The sequence below is a fragment of the Apaloderma vittatum genome, unplaced genomic scaffold, assembly GCF_000703405.1.
Source record: "Apaloderma vittatum isolate BGI_N311 unplaced genomic scaffold, ASM70340v1 scaffold6063, whole genome shotgun sequence".
NCBI classification, from domain to species: Eukaryota; Metazoa; Chordata; class Aves; order Trogoniformes; family Trogonidae; genus Apaloderma; species Apaloderma vittatum.
Genome location: NW_009706303.1, coordinates 7,191 through 35,140, shown reverse-complemented (window position 1 = coordinate 35,140; position 27,950 = coordinate 7,191). Strand labels below are relative to the sequence as shown.

At 39.0% G+C, this 27,950-nt stretch overlaps 1 protein-coding gene across 1 annotated transcript in view; it reads right to left on the bottom strand.

Moving 5' to 3' along the window:
• Positions 1 to 25,653, bottom strand: part of OCA2 (oculocutaneous albinism II) — a gene marked incomplete at its 3' end in the record, with an annotated part of 39,703 nt that extends 14,050 nt beyond the window's left edge. Inside the window, exons 1-3 of the mRNA XM_009865724.1 lie at positions 25,385 to 25,653; positions 2,746 to 2,844; positions 1,976 to 2,164 (exon numbers count right to left, since the gene is read on the bottom strand). Of these exons, the coding sequence (XP_009864026.1) occupies positions 1,976 to 2,164; positions 2,746 to 2,844; positions 25,385 to 25,653 (557 nt within the window). The remainder of the gene's footprint in view (positions 1 to 1,975; positions 2,165 to 2,745; positions 2,845 to 25,384) is intronic.
• Between the last annotated feature and the right edge of the window lie 2,297 nt (positions 25,654 to 27,950).

The following is a 27,950-nucleotide window of genomic DNA, read 5'->3' as shown; positions in this document are numbered from 1 at the left end:
TTATCAGCACCTCAAAACTGATAACTTCTTTTGGTATTACGTGATTTATGGAAAATACCTAGTGCCATCTTAGTCACATATCCTCTATCTTGTTTGTTTATTCTGACCATCTCTAAAATACAGTTCTATTCTGGTATTTTTGAAAATATATTTGTTATGAATTAGTAAAGCCCAGTCTAGATTGGTTTAGTTTTAATTATATTTTCTGTTTGCAATTTGAAATTATCATTTCTAATAATAATAACTTTAATTATTATTGAAACAAGAAGCAGCAATAACTTGACTTTTAAGGCGTAAGAAAAACTAAAAAGCATTAATTAAGCTTTTACAAATTCATAACCACTTGACTGTAAATAACAGAAACTCATCTAAAGGAGCTGGCAAGATACAATAAAAAAGCTTTTTGACATGATTATTTTATACAATGTAGAATTGAAAAGGCTCTTTTCCTCCCGTCTGTTTGTTTTCATGACATTTTGTATTAGGGAAGCAGTGCTTTTAACAGCTTACAGTTGAGAAATGATCAGCCTTTGACTGGCCCGGGGTTTGCAATCTGTCTCTTCCGACAGCTCTAATCTGGCACAGGGATGCAAGTACAAACCCTGTGCCAAATCCTGTGCAGATGTCTGCCTCCAGCGCAATCCTGTTTGACTTCGGTTGGAAACATATGAAGTATCAGTCTATGGAGGATTTCACCCCTTGCTCTAAACAAAATGATTTTCTGGCTGATCTGCACGTGGTGTCGGGCAGTTTAGCTCCATTTATTACCTCAGCAGACTCATGCTGATTAACAACAGCCAAGGAGCTGGCCCCATATGTACAACCTGCGCTAGAGAAATGGAAATATTTCACAGGAAATTCTGCCATGAAAACATACTATTCCCCAGATTACAACGCTATGCTGTACTGGAAACAATGGGATCTACTCTCCCTCTTGATGCCTTTGTTCCGTCAAATACCAGGGGAAGCTCCCACGAGCGTGAAGCAAGCATGCCAATCTTCTTCATATCTGCTCGTATTGCACTAATTGCAGCCATTGAAATTTTCCTGCTCCATTTGTTGGGCAGCAGTGCAGGAGAGTGGCACTCCACACAATACCATATGCCCAATGAAAGGACGAAAACAATGGTGAGGTGATGAGCTAAGACAACACACAGACTGGGAAAGGATGCACGGACATCTCGTTGGAAAAGCTCCGCGGATCAACATGGAGATGCGGGCATGCCGTGCTGGGCTCCATGCACATCTGCAGAGCTATTTGCAGAGGGCAAACCAAACTAGGAGGAAGAGTGGAAACTCCAGAAGGGGCAGAGAGACTTAGCATCCAAGATTAAAGGGTTTGTTAGTTAAATCTCAGGCAAAAAATATCCTGAGAAAATTTGATCTTAAGCTGTTATCATATTGGTACCTTTTAATGTACTAACAGATTCAATTTCCTCCATGCCTAAATGAAGTAAAAGACTACTTGGAAGTAAAGAGTGAAATACATTAATGTACTTAAAGACAGAAAAATGCTCAGTCAAATTTTGCATTGTGTAAATGTGAAAAGCTGCTATAATAATTTCAGAAGGACTGTGTTAGATAAATACTTGAACTAAGATGTATTTCATAAAAGCAATAAAACACTGGTGAATAAAGCTGTAGAATCAGCTAAGGGGCTTTTAAGAAATTATTTCAAAGAAATGTTAAAAGCAACATAGAAGATATTTAATTACAAATTTAGAATAGGTGCTATGATCAATGTTTGTAAAAACAAAGGGCTATTGATCATTAGGTAGAGACTGCAATCAATTTCGCCAAGCTCTATTTAGAAAACATCAGTGGCAAGATACTGCCTAGATATGGGGCATTATTTCATTCTTTTGCAGAAAATAAGAAATTCTCTGAACATCTATACTTAAAAAGTAATCCCCGCAGAAAATAAATTAAAAAATAACGAATGGAAAAATAAATAAACTTATGTTTGAATTCAGACCTCATCTTTGATAAATTGAACTTGACATGAAGGTTGTCCAAGATTTCGTATTTCTCAGAAGAAGCAGATCTGGAAAAACTCGTGATTTCACCTCCCAGTTGAAACCTTTGCTCAAATTCTGCAGAGCTGTTGTCCCATGAATCATCATCTGTGGTAAAATCTGGATTATGAAGAGCGATGCACTGCAACCTGTCACACATTTCCAGTAAACATAATAAAATAAAACAGTGGTTTATTTCAACAGGTAGTAGATTGAACTGACCTTACATATCCTTAGACTCACTGCGAAAGGTTTTAATGGAAAAATGCTTGGAAAGAGATTTATTTAGTACAGACTGAGCTCCCCTTGGTGACACAACTGTGTAGACTGGAGAGTAAGAACAGAGACCCCTTGACCAGCTCTCTGATGCGCCAGGCAGATGGACCTCAGGATTTAGTGTTTAAACCTTCTAAAAAGACCCTTTGTATGGCTCTTCTGTGTTTTTCAGTGCACCTGATATAACACCAAGGAAATCAGAGTACATAACCTGCAGTCGCCTATTCCTAGGGCTCTCTAATCACCCCAGCCTCAGACCTTATATATTTCCTTTCCCCATTTCAGCCCTTTCTTTCCACTCAAGGTCCTCCAGAGTAATTCTCTGCTCACAACCCCTGTCATTCACTTTATTTCCCAGCAGGTTTGGTGTCAGGATATAAGAAAGCGCCATGCACAGTTAAATGGAAGAGCGCTTAGGGAAAAAAATATTTTGAGTAAAATGAAAGTAACTTACCCATTTTCCTCTGGGGAAACCTTCAGTAATGGTGTCTTCTCTGTAAAGCCAGTGTTTTTTGACCTTGAGCTGAATAATTTGGAAAAGTTGAAGTGATATCTTTGGAGATAAAAAAAAAAAAAACAAAAAAAAACCAAAAAAGTAAGTCTGCAATGCAATGATTCACTACAGTTCCACAGAACATTTTGCTACAAATGCATCTAACTAGTTAAATATTCTTTAAGAATGGTGTTCACCAAAATTGAAGTTTTCATTAAGTTTGAACTACTCATAGTAGTTACTTCCTTACAGCCATGGAAGACTCTACTACATAAAATAAGAGAAATCTGTCTAAAAACATCTAAAATCATCAATTAAATACCCTCTGAATGCCAAGAAAGAAAAGACACCTAACTCATACTCACATGCTTCTATTTTGGACACCTAAATTTACAGTGGAACCACTGCAATGGGATATCAGTGAATCAAAATTCTTAAGGTAAATAATTACATATAGTCATGTAAGTTCACAGCAATACACTTCATAAAGCAGAAAATCAAAGGATAATTTCTGTCCTGTAAATGTAATCTGAGACATAAATCACCAGAAATCTACTAATCTCTACCACAAGCTCAGCACTCTTTGCATTGGGGAAGAAAGCTTTATCTGAAGAACAAGTACTTCGTTCCTGCAGTGCAATTCCTTCCAAATAGTTTCTGTCAAGTCTTGATCCTGTTGCTGCAGATAATTAACAGAGAGTAAGCTACTTCTTGTCATATTGAACCTCAGCATTGCTAAGAAGGCTTTTGTTAAAATATAGATCCCAAGTCTTAAGAAACAGCTGAAAAAAATCAAGCACAATCACAGGGGTCTTGCTTTGGGGCAGGCTTCTGGGAGAAATTAAATAATTGAGCAATTTTAGAACACTCTCCAAGACCCAGCACTTTGAGAGACGTTTTCTATCAAAACCACCATTACTGAGACACATTCAGTTTTATTCCATTCAAAACTGAAGCCACTCACTACCAGAAAGTCCTGAAGAAATCTGCTAGCCATGCCGATCTCATTACTTCCTCAGACATTTAGTGGAAAACTAAAATGTCTTCTACTATTGCTGGACCATGAGGGGAAAGAAATTATAAAATCATACACAACAAAATAAATTTACAAAGGTCACTGGTAATTCAATCTTCCAAACATAACATCAGTCCAAAAAGAAGGATCTGTGTATTTAACTTTATAACACAATGGAAGACAGTGGAATTTCTTACAATTTCTAGAAGTATGTGTGAATTCAGACTTCGTAAAATTAAAACTACCATGCTTTGGCTTGATTGTTTAGTGGTGTTATCATTTAGAAGCCATGCTAGGTGTGGAGCAATTGCATATGGTTATTTCAGCATTCAGTGGCTACAACACTCCCCTGTAAGCACTGTATTTGCAGTCTCAACAGAAGAGAATGAGAGAGTAAGAGAGACATAATTATCCAGTACCTGGGTGGAACGTTAGGCAGATTACAATTCAGGTCTTACACTGCACTGACACTTCACCTGTGAAGAGATGGTAGCGTACTCTGAAACTATCAGAGTGCTCCCTTTTTTAAATAGGAGAATATCATTCACAGAAAAAGTGTAAGTGGAGAAACTCTGGTATTTTGAAGAAAGCGCTGTTTTAATCTCATCAGGACCTTAGATATAAAAGATTACCTATGACTTTTACAAAACAGAAACCATACGGACAGCAAAAACACCATTAGGACTTTAAATCTGTACTCACTAAACATTACTGATACTCTCCTGGCTAATCCTGGCATCCCACTACATTAGAAGTTTGTATCGAAAAGTAAAAATTGTAATAAAAATTCTCATGGTAGACCTTGAACATGTACATTCAGAAATTTAACTCATGGAAAGGCTGATAAGCTGTTTCTGCATTTAAACACAATGATATCAGTCATTCCAAAAAAAAAAAAAGGCTCCAAATAACATATACTATATGCTGTTCTGATCTAACCTCGCATTATATGCATCATTAACCTTTCTCCACTTATTTTTCTTTTTTCATCTTAGGACACGTGTAAAATCTGAAATTAGTAACCAGAAGCCTTTCTACAAGAATTTTCAATTTCTTCTAATTGTTAGCAGTTGATTCCAAGCTGTCTTGTCTTATACATGTATCCCTACACATGCCAACAATCTTGCACTCCAGTAGGACTTTATCACTACTGCAAGTGACCAGTATGCAAAGAGTGCTGAAGGGCAAAGCAACAACAGCAATGGGAACCAGAAAGAGAGGATAAAGGTTTGGTGGAAGAACCTGAGGTGAAGGATCCAGAAGGCTAGTTAAAGATATTTCACTTCCTTTTTGCATATTTGTTAACCCCACATGCTGGTATAGGTCTTGCCACTTGGAACTGTAGAGCTTCACAGATTGCCAAGAATGGCCAGTACAGTAAAACACAAAAACTTCTTCAGATAAAGAGAAAACAATTAGTACATGACAACATCAATTTGCAGAGAGTAAAAACACATGGACAAGAATAAGCAGCAGGCAACAGTCAGGCTTGACAAAACAAAAATAATTAGAGAAAAATCAGAAGAGCCTAAACTCCCCCGTGATGTGATTATTCTAATTAGAGAATGAGAGTAAGACAAACAATCAAGCTAATTAGGGCATAAAAGAATCTTGAAGGCTGAAAGCTCTAGAAAGAAAAAGTTGAAACCACATCCTGAAAAAATAGCATAGGTTATAAAAATGAAAATCATTCCTGAATTGGGAGCCTGATGTAAGCTCGTCTGTGCCTCTCATACTTCTGCAGAGACACTGTTGGTGCAATTTGCTCATCCACTTTGTCAAAAGATAACAGAGACCATCTGTGAGCAAAATCTAGGAAGGCCCAAACACCAAACGCACCCTCCTATTCAAGAAGGAAGTCTGTCATGTTCAAAAACCCTCTTAGCATCATTCTTGGTGTTCCTCAGCCCTGCAAGCAGCTGGCAATTGTGATACTGTGTAAATAAGGGGAAGAAGTGCGACCCATTTCAAAACCAAGGGTCAATATACACTTCAAATGTTTCTTCACAATCAAAAGAGCTAGAAATTTCAGTTATACCTACGTGCTAGAACAGAGTATTTCTACTGAGCAATTCAGCAGTTCACCAAGGAGCTGATCACCTAGCCAACTCATTAGCGCATTGTGGATAGTCTCCTTCTTAAGATAAGACTGTTCTGAATTTATACTCTGTGCAAGTAAGGAGCTGGTAAGCTGAACACCAGTTGTGTCCACTTTTCTTCTCTCTTGGTTCAGACTCAAAAGTAATTAGCATTCTATACATCAAATATGAAAAGAAACATGAAATAATTGCATTTACAAATATATAAATTTATGTGTAGATAGACCTTCAGATAAAAAATTAACATTCCCATTTTGTTTTCATTCAAAAGTGGTGAGAGAAAACTAAAACCAAAAGCTATGGGTAAAAAAAAAAGTATTTGACAAGGACTTCTTCAACGAGTTGCAAAGCATGGCTCGTGGAAAGATCCATGAAGAACTGAGACCAGAAAAAGAAGCAAATGCCTTGCTTCCTGTACAACCACATATATGAGCACATTCATTCTCACATTTTCTATAGCTGGGCATTTTTTTTCTAATTAAGAGAAATCTTTCAAACAGAAGATTGTGTTCTTAACCACCTGGCTACTGCTGTGACAGTCTTATATATCAATTTTGGCTTTCTCTGCAGGAGCATAGGTTTGCTCCGAGGAAGCCTGCCTTCTGAGCTGGTTACTTGCAGTCGAGGTCATACTTTCCCATCACTAATGTTTCAAGCAATTACAGTTTCCCACTGTCTCCACAGTAACCCAGACAAGGAACCATCATTGCAGGAGGGCTGTCCACATCCCAGATGATACTGCAGGTTCTTCCAAGTCATGGAGGTGTCCACAGACGAAGCTCCAGTTGCCTGACAGCAGCTGGAGAAGGATCTCACTCACAGCATTAAAAAACACAAGGGTCCAAAAGCAAGTCCTGGGCATCCATGAGGAAGATTCCACAACCTGTCGCTTTGCCACTGCTCCCATTACTTGCAGGTGACAACTTTCAAAGACTTCAGGGCACCTTGGATGAAGTTCAAAGAGAGAACTCGATTCCTGCCATTAAACACCAGACCTGCCCCGACCATCTTTTAAGGTGTTTCCTAATGTGTTATGTCAATTTAAACAGAAGGAAAAGAAGACTTTGTGGTAGAAAATGTAAGCAACCTTTCAATTCCAAATACACTACAGCAGAGGACACCCAAAGAAGTAAACATCCTACAAGAACCTGAGAAAGGAAAAGGCAATACTCTTCCTAGCTAGCTGGTAAATATTTAAAATGATCACTAGGTTTGGCTGGAATCTACCATTTATCGTTGTATTAAAAAGATTAATCTTGCCACATGATGCATTAAGTTTTCATTCCCTGTAATAAAAACCATGCATTTTAAACATCAGCTAATACAATGCTTCATCTGCCATACATTACGTCGTGCATGCAACTACCAGTAAAAGAGTTATTTCTATGACAACACAAAGCAATAATTCTCACTTTTACTGAAAGGATCTGGTCAGAATTGAAGAAGAGGTGAATATGGAAACATAGGTATTATGCAAAAACATCAGCAGTTCTGAACATAATTAATTGGAAAATTCACTGTTTAAAAAATTAAAAGTAGAATCCCTTCAGGAAAAAAAAAAGGGTAGTGTGTGTCCCTGAATCAGTAATCACTAAAACCATTTTAAATGTGAGGTTATCTCTTAAACAAAAGTCCATGAATACTACTGAGCCAAGAGATTATAACAAATACTATGTGAATTTAAGCAAATTTTCCTAGAGGAGAAAAAGGACAGAGTAAGAATATGAGAGATAATTAATCATACAGGAGACTAGTAACAACAGTAAGACTTCAATTTATCATTTCTATATTCTTACAGGCTAAAGTCTAATTTCAGAAGCATCATCTTCTGAATAGAAAACTTTTATACAAATCATATGTACTGAACTAATTACTCTTATCATGACTATAAAAAAGCACAGTGAAGAAATAAATTGAAAAACAGAGAGGGTTTTATAAATAAATAAAAAATTAAAAAAAAAAAAACAAACCACAAACAAAACCCCATATCGGTTTTTAGTTTTGACCATACTTGAAATACTTTCTTCCACAAGATATAGTATTTGTCAGTTTCTGATAAAGTCCACTTTCAGACAATGGCTACATGGTACAAACTGTGATGACCAACATGATAGCATTACGCTTTTAATCTTTTACTGTGTCCTTAGTGGCTGTATACATACATCTGTCAACATTATGATATACGTGTGCCCACTCAACCTTATGATATATAACTGCCCACACAGAGACAAAACCCTCCATCACGTCTTCTCCTCAGTGGGAGCATGTCATGGGGAAATTGTTATAACTACCCATCTCAGATGAAGTATGGTCAGCTGCTGCACTAAGAGTCAAGGGAAGGATCAAAAGACTCCAGAGCTCACATCTCTAAACAGGCTCCAGACGTCTTCTGATGACGCTTTATGTATCTTCAACTAAATCAGCAAATAACCTCTAGACCCCTTAAAAGCATGCAACATTAAGATGTCACAGAAATTTAACAATGAAAGCATTACTTAATACAGATTCATTTTCTCTTTGACTTTCCTAATTTTCTGTTCAACAGGACTGTACAGGATTCCCCAGAGGACTGGGGTGTTGACACTACCTGGCAGCAAGACATTGTAAGAGGCACAGCCAACTGGCAGGTCTTGGATTGAGAACCGTCTCCCATGCCAAGACTCCAGGTAAATATAAAACATGCTTAAGAAAGATGTAGTGAAATGTGTGCCAAGCTTTTCCAAGACAAAAATGATTCCCTATACAAGACGCACATAAGGGGCCTGCCTCATTCACTTCACATCAAGGAGTGAACATATCCTGCAAGAGCATGTGGTAGTGGCCTCTCCTTCTTCATTTGTGCAATATTCTAGTATTTTAAGGGCAATTTTAAATTTAGAAATAGCTTGGAAAATACGTTCTTCCCGTGTTTCTTTTTTTAAAAATCAGATCAGGTTTTGTAGGCTTATTGTACTTCCCTGAAAAATTACACTTTCAGATACGTCCCAGGGTTTGGTATCTCCTTTTCCTGAAGCATCTTTGCCTGTCTCTGTCAAGGGAAGTCTCTATTAAGACACTGAGATGTGGTTAACAGACTAGGTCCTCATTGCAGTGGGTGAAGCTAGAAGAAAGCGCTTAATCCTTGCACTGCCCTGAAGCTCCTCCAGCTCTGCCTAAGAAGACTGAGCTGTTCTTCACACAATTTCCATTGCTGCGTCAGGGCACCATGAAGTCTGGCTGCCCTGTGGGAGGGAGCCAGGAGCAGAGGGTGGCCGTGAGTCTGGTAAGACCATGACTTCACGAACCAATGCCTTATCCCACAGCATCCAGCGAGGGCGCAGGGACGGGTCAGAGACAAGGAATCAGTCCAGCCCAGCCCTTCATGACTATCCAGAAGGGCCGTCGCAATGGGGCAGGCCATCTGAAGGACTGAGAAGTTGGCTGAAAAGGCATCGCTGCTGTTTCCTGCTCTCCATTTTCTGCTTCAGCAAAGAAATTTGGAAAGCTACACGAGAGAGCATGCAAAAACTGCAAACAATCTGGAGAAAATACATTTTGGGAGAGGGTGCTGCCAAAATGGTTTTGCTGTTGGCAACTGCCAGCAAGCTGCAAATTTGAAATAGGCAGCAGGAGCTGGTATTGGTAGTGGTCCAAATTCCAAAACTCTAGTTTCTCTATGGATTACACAGATAACCTGTTAAAAGTTATTATTCTCAAATGCTGCAGGGCGTACTGAAAAATGAGTATGTTGTAGGAAAGCAATTTATTAGCAACACTTTAAGCATGGCTGCACTTGTAATAGTCAGCATATTCTGCAAGCTTGAATTTTAAATGCCAGCATTTCTCTTTGGCATTCACGATGGCCTTTTAGCTTAACCAGCTCAGATGCTAACAGAATTTATGACAAATAAAGGGAGGTTCGCACTCTTTTTTGTAGTCTGTAAGGATATTCTAAGAATCTCAGAAGTTAAGGAAGAGGTCAGAACAACTTAAGGTTTTAACTTTATATCTGACTAGACTCTCTTAAAGATTCCCGCTCGGTCCCCATGTGTTGCCTGGTCTAGTCGAGAGGTGGCGTCCCTGCCCATGACAGGGAAGTTGGACTAGATGATCTCTAAGGTCCCTTCCAGCCCTGGCCATTCTATGATTCTATGCAATATGGAGTACATGGATGATGGAAACATGAACAGAAGGATAGGTCTGAGAAACAACTGGATGATGTGTTAGGAAGGGACTGTTCACAAGGGTGTGTAGCAACAGGACAAGGGGCAATGGTTTTACAATAGAGCAGGGTAGATTTAGATCAGGTGTTAGAAAATAGTTCTTTACAATGAGGGTGGTGAAACACTGGAACAAGTTGCCTAGAGAGGTGGTGGTGGCTCCATTCCTGGAGAAATGATGGGGCTCTGAGTTAAAGCTATCCCTGTTCACTGTAAAGGGATTGGACTAGATGACCTTTAAAGGTCCCTTCCAGCCCAACACATTCTAAATTCTATGTGACCATCTCCAGGTTATTCTTCAGGCATTGCAGTGATCTGATGTTGTAGTCTCAAAGGTTTCAGGGAATATATATTCAAGTATGAAGATTCCATTTCAGACTAGTTGAATTTAAAAAGTTTTAAGAAAAAGAAGCACTTTTAAAAGACCACTGATCACTTCCCACATGAACACTATCTACATAATGGTAAAACAGGATTATTTTGATACAATTTTCCCTAATTCAACCAATTTACTGGCAAACTGTCACATGTAATTGTGACATTCCTTGTGACATTATTTGTAATATATTGTTATGCCAGACACCCCAGTTTGGGAGATTGAAAAGAGTAATTAATGAGCTATACTTAAAGAGGAAATCATGAGGGATCTATTTTTCTTCTTTCTTAAGCATTTATTTAAAAATTGTTGTTCCATATGTTCCATCCCAAGAATTTGGAGACAACTTTATTTATGCCTGCAACTTTTAGACATAAAAAAGTAACCTTCATAGAATCATAGAACAGTTTTGGCTGGAAGAGACCTTCAAGATCGTTGAGTCCAACCTTTTCCTAACCCTATAAGCACACAAACCATGTCCTTCAATGCTACATCTACCCTTCCTTTGAACACCTCCAGGGATGGTGACTCAACCACCTCCTTGGACAAAAAAAAAAAAAAAAACTTTCTCACTAAAAACAAAGTAAATCCATTGCTTAGATTTAAAAAAAAAAAAGGCACAGATGTACAGAAAAACTCATTAACAACATGAAAAAAATGTGACTAACTTCTGTGCCTTGAGATATGTTAGAGAAATGAGGTGAAGGCAAGCATGCCTTAAAAAATTCAAGTTGTCATCAAATTAACAATTTTTTTTTAAAATGGTGGTTGGATCCCAGCTATTGTAATCTTGATGGAATTTGTGTTTTATCCTTTGGTCACAATAAAATGAAACAAGGCACGTTCAACAACCCTCATATCTTGTAAGTAGTCATGTTCTCATAAGATACTGTAATTTAACTAGGACAACGTATGTTGTCTTCATGTAATGATTTCAGTGGACTGGACCCAGTAAAATGCTAAAATTTGCTCCAAAGCTGAAGCATGAGAAACAGTGCTCTTAGAGAAGAAAGAGCAGAAAAATTTTAAGATAAATAATTTGTAGGGGGAGATATAACTATCATATGTTTAAATAACATTGTTAAGTTGATAATATAATGGGTATTTTGTCACTGTAATGGGAATACTTCTAATTTTTTTTATTTTTCATTATTTTAGCTATAATGGGGATACTAAGAATTAATTTTCATTTTCTGGCTGAGCATTAGACACTGAGGTTATTTATATAAATTTTGCCCTCTAAAAGTCTTGTCTTTTAGACAAGACAGCTAGTCACCAGCAAGTGAGAGACTTCTTCACATCTTTTCCATCCTTCACATCACTCATGTTGACTATACAAGGAACCTGGCAAACTAACTTTGAGATAATACGAAGGCTTCTTCACTAAATAATGTACAAGCCTCACAAAAACAATGTCCATATTACAGTGTACCAAAAAAACCACTTTCACATACTTTTAATATGTTCTTAGATGAAAACTCTTTTTTGTACAGGAGACTTTTCACAAAAAAAAATTATTCAGTGCTGATTAGGGATACAGAGAACTATAGACAAGTCCTTCCAAACATGATTTTCTCATAACTTCCTAACAAGTAACTTCCATGCAGAGTAAACCCACATCACTGGTCATCACATTCTACCTCGAGTTATATCAGAGATAAAAATTTTTAAAGCACTGAAAATCCTGGAGGAATAAATTAAAGAAACTAAACAAAATAAAAAGGCAGAAGACACTAACGCAATATTTGCTCTTACATTTAGAAACTCTTCAGGGAAATCATCCAAAAAAAAAATGCAGTTCTGTCACCACATGTGGTGTTATTCCCTGCAATAGCCCTTCACCAAGATCCACTGTAATATGTTACCATATGCAGTCTGCAAGCCTCAGGAAACTCATTCCATAGTGTTGGATTCTGTTCTGCTACCACACATCTCTTCCTGCCTTGAAAGGCCTCAGATAACTATAAGTACAAGAAGGAGCTATCTAATTTACATTAACAAGCAGCTTTCAAACACAACATATGAGTCCATAAACACATTCAGCTGAGATTCTCAAAGAAAAGGGGGAAAAAAACAGGAAAAAAAACCCAGAAAAACAAGCATTATAAATAACATGTTCCAAGGAAAATAAGAAAATTTCCTTGTCTCAGGCAGAGTAACATGGAAATTATATCAAGCAAGTCTTCCCTTAAGTGTGGAATCAAAGAATAATGATCCCATTTCAACTTCCCTGCCTCTTGATTTAAGCTTTAATCCTTCTGCAGGTAAGAACATACTCCTGTGCACTGAAAAAAAAAATACAATAATTTCTCTTAGGGTTCAGAAGGAAGTTCCTTTTTCTACATGACAGATGGTTTTGTTCCAGCAACACGATTTAACTACACATCATACTTCCTGATCGCAATGATGCACATCTTCCCTCCCAGTCACACATATGCCAGACTCTCAGCCACTGAGTTCCCCTTGAGCCTATACAGAGTAACACTTTGGGTACTCCATAGTGCCACAGAGGTAATTTCCTTCCATCATGTTCTTGAAATAACATATTCTTGATGAAAAATTACATTATATTTGTTATATATATTCTAAAAATTAGCAGCGTCCCAAAGATAAATAAATCCTGGACACTGTTCACCAATAAAAAAGATTCTGCTCAGTAGCAGCAGGGACAATAACACTTCACATACACACGAAAATTTCTGGCCATCCAGACACGAGGTTACATATATAAAATCTCATTCTGTGCTCCCAAAGAAAAAGAAAAGGTGTCAGTGCTGCTGACTTTAAAAAAATATTCTTTAGCAAGAGAATATCTGCAGAAAAGAGGAAACCCCATGCTGACATGGCTGCCCATTGTCATCAGCTTCTTCCTGTCTTCTTCCCTTTATTAAGGTAGAATGATTCAAGCTGTTACATAAAGACACAAATGAGGAAAGAAAAAAAAAAAAGGAAGGGGGAAAAAAAAAGAAAAGAAAACCACGAAAACAGGGGTTCCTTACAAATGAACCCTATTTAAGAAGTAAGGCTGATATGTCTGTCTCTAAGAGCAGAAGAATTGAGACTCGTCCCACCCTGGCAAGTACGTTCTGGAGTGCAGCTAATTCAGACAGTGGTTAAAGACAGAAGAAAGTTTACAAGGATTTTGTTTCTTCCAACAGATGCAACGCCTGAATAATCTATCAATTCTTAATCAAAAACATTTGCTAGCATTTTTAAAAGTGTGAATTAAATCAGGCTTTTCATTTAAAAAAAAAAAGAAAAAATAAGCAGAGCTTGTCCTTTGCTATGTGTTGAACTAGACAGTTAAGTAGATATCAGATTATAAACTTAAATGGATCAAACAGGTTTAGTTGTTTTGAATCAACAGCACCTCCAAGTAAGAGAAGCCTGAAACGCAGAACAGATGCCTGAACATAGGATATAGTACTAACAAAACACAGATTCTCATGTATATCTTTTGAATAAAACAACTCCAGAAACTGTTGCCAAGATAAACAACCACTGTGCTAACAAATGTCTTTTTAACACAGTCTGCACAGGCTGCCTGCAAAAAAAAAGAAATTATCTGTGGTGTGACAGAGCAGGAAACTGAACGATACCGTAGCCATATGGAAATGCAAAGGAAAAAGGCAAATTGATACTCTAAGCAATGGAGAGATATACTAGGTAACAAAAAAAGAGAAAAAAAGAGAAACATCAAAATGCCCATACTATTCTTTAGAAGTTAATGTAGGGGTAGCTCCTCTGCACCTCAAGAATCAACATGGAATCATGGTTATTCCTCTGCATAAAAATAACAACTTTAAAAAACAAATAATGGAATCAAATATGGAATGTGTGTTGTGGCACTTAGAAGTCGGTTACAATTGCAAAGAAATGTTGTAAAAACAAAACCGAAATATTTTTGAGCAGCGGAAGTCCATAGCACTTTGTCACAGAGAAAAAAAATTATTTTGTGCTATTTTAAGGTTATGCAACAGAAAAGTTAATCATAATAGTGGAAGAACTAAAGCTACAGGAATTATCTCCTCCATAAGCATTAGGAAAAAGCATGGGCTGGAGAGAAAAAATACCATGACACATGCAGAGCTAAAAGAACAGATTTTAATGTGAGACAAAAGCATATAGACATATTAATTTTGAAAAAGGTGATTGATTAAGAAAGTAAGAATGGACTCCATTAGTATTTGTTCTTCATTGTAAGAACTATGATTAAAGTCTCAACTTCGCAGTGTTATTCCAGTTTATATATTAATATATTCTGGTCAAATGCTGTGACATCAAAAGGACAAGGTATGCTCCTGCTCAGAACTTCCTTGTTAATGAAAACTCAATGTGATGTAGACCATGGTACCAAGAACACCTTGACCCTGAAGAAATACATATGCAGCAGAGGTAGGATCCTCATCATTCCTTCTGCATACAAGTAAATAAAATTTGTTACATATAAGGAATCTAGTGTCAATCCTTAATTTTGATGATCTCAAAGCATTACATGTATGACCTAAAACTCCTCAGATTCATATGGTGTTTAACAAGTATGAAGAGCCAGCTTTCTCTTTTCTCCATCCTGCCTGCTCGATTCTAAGAAGTTCATTGGATTGACATATCAAGAACATTAGATGATCACTCCTACTCTATACTGTACATAAATTGGTATATTTGTTAACTGCTTTTGGAGTTCTTGGAAAGCATGACAGGTCTAATGACATCAGCAGAGATCCTTCAATTTTTGTTGACAGACCTATAGGTTCAAAACTGTGATTAGAACGATACTCATGCATACATATCCTCATGACAAAATATCGTTCTTTTCTGCCAAGGATAGTCTATATTTTGCCAAAACAGGCTAGCTGAAATATTTCTGGCCCTATAATCCCCTTCAGTACTGTCTTATAACTATGAAAAGGTTTGTAATGGGTGCTTGTTGACATTTTATTTGTGTTTAAAAACAACAGTTTTCCACATGTTGATGTTCAAAATTTTCACTCTGAAACATCAATGTTCAGTTCTGGCTCACCTTATTTTTGGGCACAGGCTACAATATGCAAAGCAGACATGAACCAAAACCAAGGACTAAAATGCAAGAATTCCATCGTGCCTTATGAGTAGAGTATTTGCTCTTGGCTTGTGCTGGACAGCACTGGGAGACACAATGTACAGCACAGAGAGCACCTTAGCAAAGAAGCCATGTGCTGCCAATAGATGCAACAAAATCATACATGTACCTAATATTATGACATAGCCCTGCTGGATCATCTTACACAATTAAAGACATATCAGAGAAAACAGAAATACATTCCTTGTTACCCCCCATTCTGGTTTTACTCTTCCTTTTATCAGACAGATTCACTAAATTCAGGTTCATGCTTTTCACTGTAAGAGGTTTACATCATGAACCAGCTGTCAATAAACTCCTAAAGAGGATTGTAGCTCACATGTCATTGATGTGGCTGACGAGGTAGAGCTGCTCTTATCACTCCTAGAAAGATTAGAGACAAAAGAATATCTGAAGCTGCTTTTATTTTATTTTCTCAGCAGCAGAGAAGTTACGACCACAAGAGTGGGTGAAAAAATCACTGTGAGATATTTACCTACCCTATTCAAGGAAGTGTTGTATTAATACAGGACTAGACTTTTTACAATAAGTTCCTCAATAGCATAGTGCTTCATCCTCAGCAAGTGCAATGTCCTGCCAGACATACCAGTTCAATGTACCTGCCAGCACGGCTGTCGGAGAGAAATGCTTTCGTACTCCACAGTCACCAGTGTCACTTCAAGCAAGGGAGTCCTTACAGAAACTCTGCTCAAGGATACGAGGGAGTGAATGGCAGATGGACTGTGTTTACTGTCCTTACTGACTAGCACAGAAAAGAGAGTAGCTCAGAAAGTGTGAGCTAAACCTTCAGCCTTTCACAGCTGTCTCTGAAGGATGCTAATTCACAGACAGCACTGATTCAGAATCTTCCACTGCACTTCTGAAAACCGTAAGTTGATGTAACTGCCAATCTGTTTTCTATTTCTCCTTGCCCAAAAGAAATCATATAAAAATGTGCAAAGGAAAAAAAAACCACAAAACACGAGTGCATTACTTCTGAAGCTACCCAGTTCTGACAGGCTTGGCTCCAGCTCACTGTGCTGTCCTTGACTTAGCTTTGACCTGCTGTGGCCAGAGCTCTGACTGCTGCTCTCTGACTTCTGCTGCTCCATTAGCATAATTATTACGGGTTGCCCCTGCAGGCCCATTAGTAGCTATCAAACAGAGAATTGCTTGCTTGGTCACTGTCTGTAAGCATTTTGGTGACTCATTTATCAGCTTTTGCTGTATTTCAGAGAGAAAATCACTTGAGCTCCTTATGAATAGCAGGTTTTTATAAAAGCCATATGATTTGCCAGACTACAGACTGTGACCCTAATTTTTACTTTTTTTAATTCACTGGCTAATTTCTTCCATTTGCATTAATCTATTTTTCCATCAAATACATTCAATTTAACACAAACTTCAGTGCCTGAATGTATGACCACCACGCTCCTGGAAATTTTTGCTGTGGCTGAGTGAGGAATGATTTCCAGTGCTTCTAATACAGTAGGACAAACAATTCTGATGCTTATTAATTCTCCAAGAGAGACATTTGAAGAGACTGAAAGACATCTCTATCAGTAACAGAACTAAGTTCTAAAACATCTACTCTTAACAGTAAGCTGGGGGGGTTGGGAAGAGGAGGGAAAGGTATCTTTCTGTACCCCTTGCAGGGAAGGATCGTTTTATTTTTTTGAGGCATCATGCCCTGCCATGCTTTTATCTTGTTAATGTGTCTTGGTTTTGTTTGGAAGATCAAGCTGTAAGCAGTCAGTAGTGCAAGGCTTTCAGAGTAAGCAAGGAATGCCATTAACTCAGCTGCCTCACTTCAAGGTTTGTGACTGACAGTTTTGTACTCTTTTGATAACTGCAGTTTTGAATACAGTTAGGATATTTTATGATAATTCAGGAATGATTGCATCAAAGTCTGGCTTAAACAATGGCATTAAGTTGCTTTTATCACTCCGTGGCTCATTACACCCTGCTCTCACTCCATATTTCACATTTATTTCAGCTTCACACAGTGTCACCTCTGTAGCTGCATGGAAGGGTTTCCATTCATCCTTCTCACTATCCCTCCCGTCTCTGCATTTTATTGATCTCCCTCCTTCCAGATGCTTCTCCTTCTATCAGTGTCTCTGAGTCCTCACTCCTTCCTCCATGCTTGGCAGCAGCTCACTAGCAACCTGGGCAGAGGCTGAAGCAATGCTTATGGGCAAATATTTAGCATGAACTAAGTTGCCTGAGCTCTCACCTGACTACCCTGACTAGCAGGAAAGACAGTAACCTCTTCTCTTCCTTCAAGCCTTTATGTTTTCACAGAAGAAGCAAGAGGAAGAGATTAACAGAATGCTGATCATCAAGAAACTGACTTAGAAAATATAATACCTGAGTTACAGTTGCAGTTTCAATTAATGGATCATTATTTATTTAGACTGATAAATTGAAAGAGAAAAAGAATAAATGAGTGCCTTGGAATCTGGTACACTTACTCAAGAGCTAGGAAGTGTATGTTTACCATCCCTCAGAGTAGAGTAGACACTGTGCCTCCCACAGGACATTTACAGTAAGGGACTCCCATTGGCATCACTTCTTTTTTGATTGGACTGTAAAACCAAGCCGCCCTTTTCCTGGGCCCTGTCGTCCTATGTTCTGCAATGTTCTTGGGTTCCCGCCCTACCTCAGGCTCACTGAGGTTCAATCTGTAAAGCTAAATGGTCCAAACTGTACTGTTAAACCACAGATTCCTCTCCATGACTCATTTTCTCAGTTATTTTTGATTGCACTTCCAGGTTTTGTCTTGTTTTATCCCTCAACCGCAGGGCCTCAGCACATGGAAAATTTGCCATGTTATCATGAAGACTATTTACTGTCCAAAAACAGTACCACAGTGGCTGCCTATCTGCATGTCACAGAATCATAGAATAGTTTATGTTGGAAAAAGACCTTTAAGATCATAGAGTCCAATCATGACCAAGTCAAATCATGTGCACCTGATGCAGCAATACACGTAAGGACCATGGACCTCCAATGCTTTATTTTCCTTCTCCCCCATCACTCAATCATTCTTCCCCACATTTGCATATCTACATGGCAGAAAATCGAGGACAGAACTGAATTCTTATTAATTAGCATAATTTGACCACCTGCTAGTGCAAACTGCTGATTGCCACAAACTGTTTCATATGCCAGAGCGGCCACCTGCACATAGGCACATCAGCCAGGAACAAAGCACGTACAAGTGTTCCAAAGGAAAAGCTCAACAGGATACCGAGTGACTGAGATTTTTTGCTTCATCTTACATGGATTTACTCCTCATGTCAGCTATTTAAGCTCCATGCACGCCCTCCTGCTCAACTGTGACTACCCCTGTGCAATATATTTCTTTTCAAAGTCTGGCTGCCTGGTTGGCTTAACCCTTCAACCTTGTAATGTAAAAAAATCACTGCTAACATTAAAAGCCTTCTCCCATTTAAACAGAGGTTTACATGAGGAAACAGCTGTCCATCCCCAAAGAGGATTGAAGCTTGTATGTTACTGGCATCTTTCCACGATTGGCTTAAGAGGGCTAACGAAGATGAACCCCACACAACCATATTATTAACCATTACGAAGAGAGCAGCTGCTTGCAAAATTCAACAGTTTTGTGCAATGTCACGGGGACTCAAATGAAATATTTGATCTTTGGAGGTTGGAATACTGCAAATGTTTTACAAGAGCTGAGTTCAGTTCAAGCCTGACAGTTGGAAAAGTGTGAAGAAGTTAATTAGTAACCCCTAATTCTTCCAACAGAGCACTTAGAATCAAAAGTTAATAGTAGTGGATTCTGTTCACCAAAATGTCCTGTCAGAATCAAAAAAGCATTTGAGTGGCTATATGGGAGTGATATGGTTTTAGTCTTTCAATGACAGAACAGAAACTGGGGTACATGACCAATATGAGATATGGTGAATAATACAAGAAATAAGCATGGAGACAATGAATAGTACACAGCAATAGAGAAATTAAATAACTGTTTCTGTATGTTTCATTAACAGCAAAAAATAAAGTTAAAATTAGTCTTTTGCTGAACACACCTCTTTTACTCTAGTGAAGCCAAAAAAATCTATGGTTTAAGTTATGCCATACAACCACATTTCTGTCTTCCTTCCATTACCATTCCAAGATGTTTTTTTTCCAGTAAATGGGGAAGAGAGTTAGAAGGGGGCAGCAGAACTTTCCAATAACTTACTAATTTGCCTATTGTGCACAAATTTGTCTTTCTGTTCTACTTCTTACCATTCAAGCTAAAGGTTTGCTAGAGCTGCTCATTGCTTCTTTTGAGTTTTTCAGGTTTTAAATGGTGTTTTGTGATATAGTAGGGGCAACAGCAAGGAGCTGTAACCTGGGCTAAGGGAGTCTCAGCAGTTCCATGCCCCTGCAATTTTCTCCTGACTACCTGTGTTGCAGCCTCCGTGTTAACAAGAAGTGCTTTAGAGACATGAACCAAATTAAATCAATGAACTAAATTAAATCAATTAGTGACACTATGACTTTAAAATCTTTTTAATAATATTTGTTCACTGCATTGTCATGGAATTTAAAGATCCTCACGTAGAATTAAAACTCAGAAACATTTACTACAGATAAGAAATGGAAATAGAAAGCTAGAAGCATCACCATTCAGGCAGCAAGCAAGATCACCAGAAGCTACATGAGAATGATGAATGTGGCAGTTTGCTGTGAAGTTATCTGTCTGTCTTGGACTCATCTCTAGTGTTTGTATGATTGTCATGAAAAATCAGAACGGTTCCTACACAAACATGCAATTATGATGTGAAAATGACCACTTTCCCTGTTTTGACTGTTGGACAGAAGATCACATTTTATTCTAATAGCCAAAGATTAGTCTTAGGACACACAAAAATGTGGTTTGTATGTTTTTGAGGTTTTTTTTCCCTCAGTCTTTTTTCCCCAGTCTGAAGAAGCTTTTAAACTGTCACATAAATTTTACTTATTTAGACAGCAACCATGTCTTCTTGACATCAAATTTTAAGTCTCATAAATATCCTTTAAAAGGAGTAACACATCAACATAATTAAAAATCAAAATTGAGATTTATAATCCCTCACTGCTGAAGGCATAACTTCACTTTCATATTGACTTTTCACTGTACAATAGCTTATCCTCTCCCAGCTTCTCCAACTAACAGGAAATGCAACTGCAATCTTTCCATGGTACTGCTGCAAACTGAGGATTCAAAGGACATTTTTAACTCCCTTCTCATTGCAAACCAATCTCCCCACCAATCCTGGGACCACAGATTTAAGGCAGAGTTGAATTTGGTTGAATGTTTTTACTTTTTCTTACATAAGTGAGCATTACATAAGTGAAACTGAGAGACAGGAGAAATGCTGAGATAAATAGTTTTGCTTGATGAAACAAATTCAAGCAGATTCCAAAAAAGAGATTATATTTTGTTATCCCACAGATGAATCTTCTTAATGAGGCACAAAGATTAAAGAAAAAAACTTCCAAGGACTATCATATTATAGACTAGAAAATTCCAGGGCCACATTCATCCAAATATAACTTCAGTGGATTAATGCTAGAGCCTGGTTTCATCACCTTGCTTTTACAGTCTAATTTCTGAATGCACAACTGCCAACCTTTTTTTTTTCTTGCACTAAGAAAATAATATCATTTAGCCACCTAAAGGAGGTACAACCAGCAATTACACCAAAGAAAGGGACCAAAAAGTAATACGAAATAAACGTCACGGAGTCTAATTACTCCATCACTCCTCTCTTCCACCACTTTTATACTGCGACAAATACCCTTCTTTTTCCAGTAATATACCTTTAAATAGCAACACAAGTAAATAGTTCCATGGGATTCCTATTCGTCTCATTTCCATAGATGGCCTTCAAGGCTCACTAACTTCCAAGTCAAAAACAACTAACTTCACCCCTTCTCTGTGAATCACAAAGGAGGATTTCAGATTTGGTTGATATAAAGACATGCCATTAAGCTTTTGCCATGGAAGTAGCACTGATGAGGAGACCAAGGCAACCAAAAGTCCTTTTTTGTGGCCACCTCCCATACATTCAGAGACATGATGGAAGGAAGAAGCCTGTGCTTTTGGAGATGTCAAGGCTGAGCTGAAGAGCACAGCTTACAAAGAGCATTGCTAAAGGGCAGCACGAAGTCTTCCTTCCAGGTAAGAGGCTTAGAAAGGTGGCTTGGGCCAAGTGCCAAAAGCCATTTTCAGGTAACTCTAATGTAAAAGCAGCCTGTTCACTGTTTAAAGGCTGAAGAGAATGAGATCAGTGCAAATCAAAATCCTCACTTCACTGCTGTTCCACAGTACTTTAAAAACCTGTATTTTTGATAGATCAAAGTATGCCACAGTTCAGTGTGAACATATATCTAGGCCAAGTGCATTCGCACTGAACATCACTGAAGCTCATTCATAGCCCACTTCAGAGAGGCACTGCCTGCATTTCCCACAGCGAGCAGGAGTGAAGGAAGCATGTCATTCACAAGAAGGCAAACAGGTTGATTTCAGGAGGAAGGATGTTCTGGAAAGACAAAGTCATTGGAGTGACTGCTGTAGATGGTCCAGACCTCCTCACACATAATCTAAGCCAAAGCCCAGGGAACCTAAGGTAATGCAATAAAAGCTGGAGTCAGAAGGTGCTGTTCTGCAATACACAAAGCGAAGGAGAAGGCATTTTGACAGTCAGGCAGCCCCAGACAATACACACACTGACCATAAGACACCTGCAGGATTGTGCTGCATTCATAGAATCAGAGAATCATTCAGGCTGGAAAAGACCCTTAGGATCATTGAGTCCAACCATTAACCCTACTCTATAAAGTTCACCCCTGAGCCACACCCTCAAACACCACATCTAAACGACCTTTAAACACATCCAGCGATGGCGACTCAACAACGTCCCTGGGCAGCCTATTCCAATGTCTGACTACTCTTTCTGTGAAAATTTTTCTCCTGATGTCCAGAAATGGAACATTGAAATGAGAATGTTCAGTCCAGAATTGGGTGGACATCTATATTGTTGGGAAAAGGGCCCTGTTTAACTCAAGAACACTTTCTTAGAGGTAATTTTAGTGATTGAGATAAACCCCCTCTTCTGCTAAATAGATTATTTGGAAAGTCTTGTCTCAGTGTACATTTGAACAATTTAGAGAACCTGGGAATCTTATCTCTGAAAGATAATTCAGCAATTTAAGTTAAGTAGATCCATTAAAACAAACCATATAGCCATGCCAATTTAGTGAACCTCTTTATTAAACAAACAAAAAAAAAAAAGCATTTGGTGTCCTTTTAATCATTAGTAGTTTTCTTTGCAAGCAAAAGAACAATTTACATTAAAAGCTAATTCAGATTATAATGAAACTAATCAAACAACTCGTGAGTATGCAAAGGTTTATTCATATTTATATTTGCATTCTGTTGAGTAGTCCCAATAATTTAAGGGTCATTACTCATACTGGAGGGGTTACAACAATCACATCAGTATTTTAACTGCACCTAACGTATTTTGGCTAAAATACATGCCAAGAGGAGCCAGATAAGATTCATCTCCACCCAAAAAAAAAATCAGTATTGGAGGAGCAAGAGAGGTAAATATCAATAATTTCAGAAGATCTTTTCCTAAGCCCTAATATACTGGTGTAGAAGATGACATATACATTTGTCGCTAAGGGTGCACAAGGATGACTCTTTAAAAGTCCATCTGTTCCTAAATCACTCATGTTGACTAAAGTTTACTCAACGGGAAAAATGTATTATCAAAAGACCTTGCAGGAATGTGTGCTCCCCTGTGATTTAGTATTTTCCATCTCTAGCACCTGTGACTATGATTTCCAGACTGTGGTTCATAGGTTCACGGGAAGTTGCCTATCATCGGTACCCAAATTTATATCACCCACTGGAAAACAGCAGGAAGAAGTTTAGACAGAAGGGTAGGAGCTAGTTCATAGGAACTCAGTCACGTGGTTTTTTCCTATACCAGGGTAGTTAGCAGGACAGTAAACAGAACTGGTAAGCACACCTATAGCAAGACATATATGAGAGTTTGCAAAAGTAAAACTGTCTCTCCAGATGCACCCAGTCATTCCCTTCCCCTGCCTTCCTCCCATCCTCACATATGCAGTGTACTTACTGTGTTCTTTCAAAACAAGACAATATTAACTCACTCCCACCACATGGTGAACTGAAGAAGCTTTACAAGATTTGATTCTGTCAGTAAAACTCTAAGTCAACACGACAAATCCTCAAATACTCCAAAAATCATTTCTAAAGGTTTTATATGGCTTTGTGTGGTCAAACTGTCAATTTGTTTGGTCTTTTTATATTTGGAAAACCTAGATGTAATGATTTCTAGTTCTCACTCTGGTGGAAATACTTTCAGATCCATACAAAATCTTGACTTGGTTTGCTGTAGCCTTACAGGATACACTTATGCTATGGGTACGTAAGGGATGCAACAAAGCTCGTGCAGCTAGCCTGCATTTCCCTTGCCCAGATGAGGGAAATTACAAAAATGCCCTGAACTTTCTTTCCTCCCAGTATAAGTAGATTTCCTTCTGAGGTGTAAAGGCATGGGACAGACCTCAGCCCTGCTCAGCAGTGCAGGGATGTGACCATCCTGCCCAGAACTGCAGGGAGCAACCAGAACTGCAACTCCCACCTGACACAAACAGTAGTGGAGAACCACATGAAGAGGAGGGAGGAAAGGAGAGAGAGAGAGAGAAATAAAGAGAAAATAGCATTCTTTGGATGAGAAGCCTAGCTGGCTAAAGATAAGATGCAGAATTCTGATCTGTATTACACTTCTGGTCCTTTTTAATAGCATAATTACATAAACTGTACTTGCATACTGATTTCATTTTAATTAGTTTTAAAAAAAAATCTGATTCAAACATTAAACTTCTTTGAGATTTACCCTGTCTTTTCCTAATCTATAGCAGTTCAAGGACAGTCTCCAGCATCAGGTTCTGGAAATTGTGCTGGGACTCTACTTCACCACTGCAGTGTAAGCAACCTCAGAGCAGACACCCCCAAGCAGCATTTCAAGGCATGTGTTCTGCAGGAACTCAGATTAGGTACAGCATCACTCTCACTTTAGGCTCTGTCAAGACACCCCTATAGATTCTCAAAACTACACGACAAGGTTGACAGTCCACTCCAACCACTTTCGAAATACTGTGTGAACAGGCAAGGTTTAAAAAGCCAATCGCAATATTTTGGGGCCTACAATACATTACTGAACATTTACAAATAGAACCTCTTGATCGGTTGCAAGAGGAAAGACAAGCATCCCACCCCCAAACCTGTGCCTTTCCTCATGCAGGAGAGGATACACAAGGAGTACACATTCTTTGTACGTTTGACACATTGTGTGACATTTGTCACAGCTGCATCATTAGTGCCATTTTAGTGTTCGCAGTCTTAGCCGTAGTGATTTAGTTTACAGCCTTACAAAGCATTTTTCTGAAAGAGGTGAGGGGTGGGACATGAAAATTGCTTTATCTCTGTGGTTTTTGTGACACCAGGTAGGGATGAAAAGCCGTGTGTCTGGTCTTGAAAACACAGCAAGACTGGCCCACGGCTGCTTTTAAAGCCGTGATTAGTGCAGAAATCTGGTGATCCATGACCACTCCATAGCAATTAAGACTGCTCTGATGTCTCATTAAGTTTCCTGTTCTCTGTGTGGGTGGAAGAAACAATATTCACTTAATGAAAACACATATCTGTCCTGTAAGGAAATCAAAAATTAATCTGGGTTGGGGAAAAAGAAGTATTCTGTTTGTCCTTATTCTTACCTTCCCTGCATAGGGACTGGAGTGAAATCCCTCCCCAGAGCAATGCAGCCATCCTTCCTTATTGCTGGTTTTTCACACAGGATCTGTGGCTCTCCAAGACTTGCTACCATGCCATGATACTCTTGTAACAGCTGCAGCTCATTGCAACTTCTGGTCACTGATTTGGCTGCCACCTTTGCAGACAAACTGGTTTGATGTAAAGGTGTCTGACTCAGCTCCATCTCTTGTTGCCTAGAAATTGTACTGTCATCTTTGTTATCCAAGTACATCTGTCCCTGGGGGGTGTTCTCCTAAAGAAAGCGAAAACAAATATATTAGGACTAAATTGAATTGGCTTAATGTTTACTTCAGTACAAGCGTGTTAAAAATGCCAAGCAGAAGATTTTTTTGTGCATCTTTGGATATTTCTGTTGTTGATTTATTTCCACCAGGAATAATTCCAGTGTTTTAAGCGTCTTTGCAATTTCAAAATTAGCCATTATAAGAAGCACTGAAATATATAAAGAGATGGATCATCTACTTTTTCCAGGTCTGACATGATTTCCTCTCACAAATTTCCCAGGAACTCGCATGGTCTATCCTACAGAATAAGCCAAAATTCTCTCCACCTCAAAGGCACAGGAGAGGCTGGTGCGGAACATTTTCCCGGCTTACAACAGCGCTGCTTCACCACCATGACACAGATTTTCTCTGGTGGCTGTGGCAGCCCCACCAAAGCCACCACTCTCCTCCCAGCCCTCAGTCTCCCTCGGGAAGCCCTGTCATGCTGAAGCTCTGCCGCAGCTGATGGCCCCTCATTAAGCAGAGCAGGTACTCCAGTTTTATGAAGACAACATGCCGTTTCAGCAGTTGCCAGAGGCATTTATGAAATGTGAATCAAACCTTGATGAAAATTAGGTTCTATTATATGATTATTAATGGTGATTATAATAAAACTTAGAGCATAATAGTCAAAAAGCTTTTATGCTCTCATCATTAAAATTCAGCATGAAAAGTTATAAAAAAAACCCACCACTTCAGAAACCCACAAAGTGTACAAATCAGATAAAAAGACCAAGTTAAAGATCAGCCTGTCTTAAATGCATGCTGTGGTGTCTAATCACGGGAATATTTCAGTGTGAAGTGCCAAAGCCACTGCAGAGGACAGCAAGAGCTGGGGAAATGGGCCCGTCAGCCTCCGACGTCCCTGCAGCAGGGGAGAGCAGCCTTGTCAGAGCACATACCTGCTCCTCCCTGCAGAGATCTCAGCACAGGACACGCAGGTAGACCTGCAGGGCTGTGGGGCAGAAATAGCACAGTAAAGGGGAATAGGCTCTGCTTCGGTCCCAGCAGAAGAAACCTCTAGAAACTGAAATAACAGAAAGCTAATGATTTTGTACAGCTTTGAGTTCTCATGGGCTTGCAGGCTAAAAGGGGAGGCTCTCCCCCCCTCCCCCAAAAAAGACTGAACATATAAATGTCACCACAAATGTACATCTTGGCTGCAAGCAAAGGCAGGCTTGCTAGCCAAATCTAAATCAGAATTTCCCCAGGTGTCATTTGCTTCCCCAGTCCTGCATTTATTTTTCTTTCTAATCTCAAAGCCCTTAGTTCTCATATCCTAATCTTCTGAACATGAGCCAGCAGTGTGTCTAGGTGGCCAAGAAGGCCAATGGCATCCCAGCCTTTATTAGGAATAGTGTGGCCAACAGGACCAGGGAAGTGATTGTGCCCCTGTACTCGGCACTGGTGAGGCCGCACCTCGAGTGTTGTGTGCAGTTCTGGGCTCCACAGTACAGGAAGGACATCGAGGTGCTGGAGAAGGTACAGAGAAGGGCAATTAGAATGATTAGGGGACTAGGGTGTAAATCTAATGAAGAGAGGCTTAGGGAGCTGGGGCTGTTCAGCCTGGAGAAGAGGCAGCTGTAGTGAGATGGGTGTTGGCCTCTTCTCCCTAGTGAATACCAATAGGAAAAGAGGGAACGCGTTCAAGTTGCACCGGGGAAGTTTAGATTGGATATTAGGAAAAATTTCTTCATTGAAAGGGTGGTGAAGCATTGGAATGGGTTGCCAAAGGAGGTGGTGGAGTCACCATCCCTGGACATGTTTAAAACTGGCTGGATGTGGCACTGCAAGAGAAGGTTTAGTGTTGTAGTGGTGCAGGGCTGTAGGTTGGACTTGATGATCTTAAGGTCCTTTCCAACCTTTATGGTTCTATGATTCTACGATTCCTTATCTGCCTTTACAAGTAGATTGACAAACTTGACTCTTCCAACCTTTACACAGTAGCTGCAGTGCTATGTTCAGTCCTGGTCCCCACAATTCAAAAAAAGACGTGGACAAACTGGAGGGAGTCCAAAGGAGAACCACAAACATGATCAAGGGGCTGGAGAATATGCCTTATCAGAAAGCACTGAGGGAGTTAGATCTTCTCTCTCTAGAGAAGAGAAGGCTCAAGAGGCACTTCATTGCAGCATTTCATTACTTAAAGGGCAGCTAGAAAGAGGACAGGCTCTTTCTCCAGAAGGAGCCACATGGAGAAGAAAAGTGACAATGGGTACAGCTTGCACCAGAACAAGTTTCATCT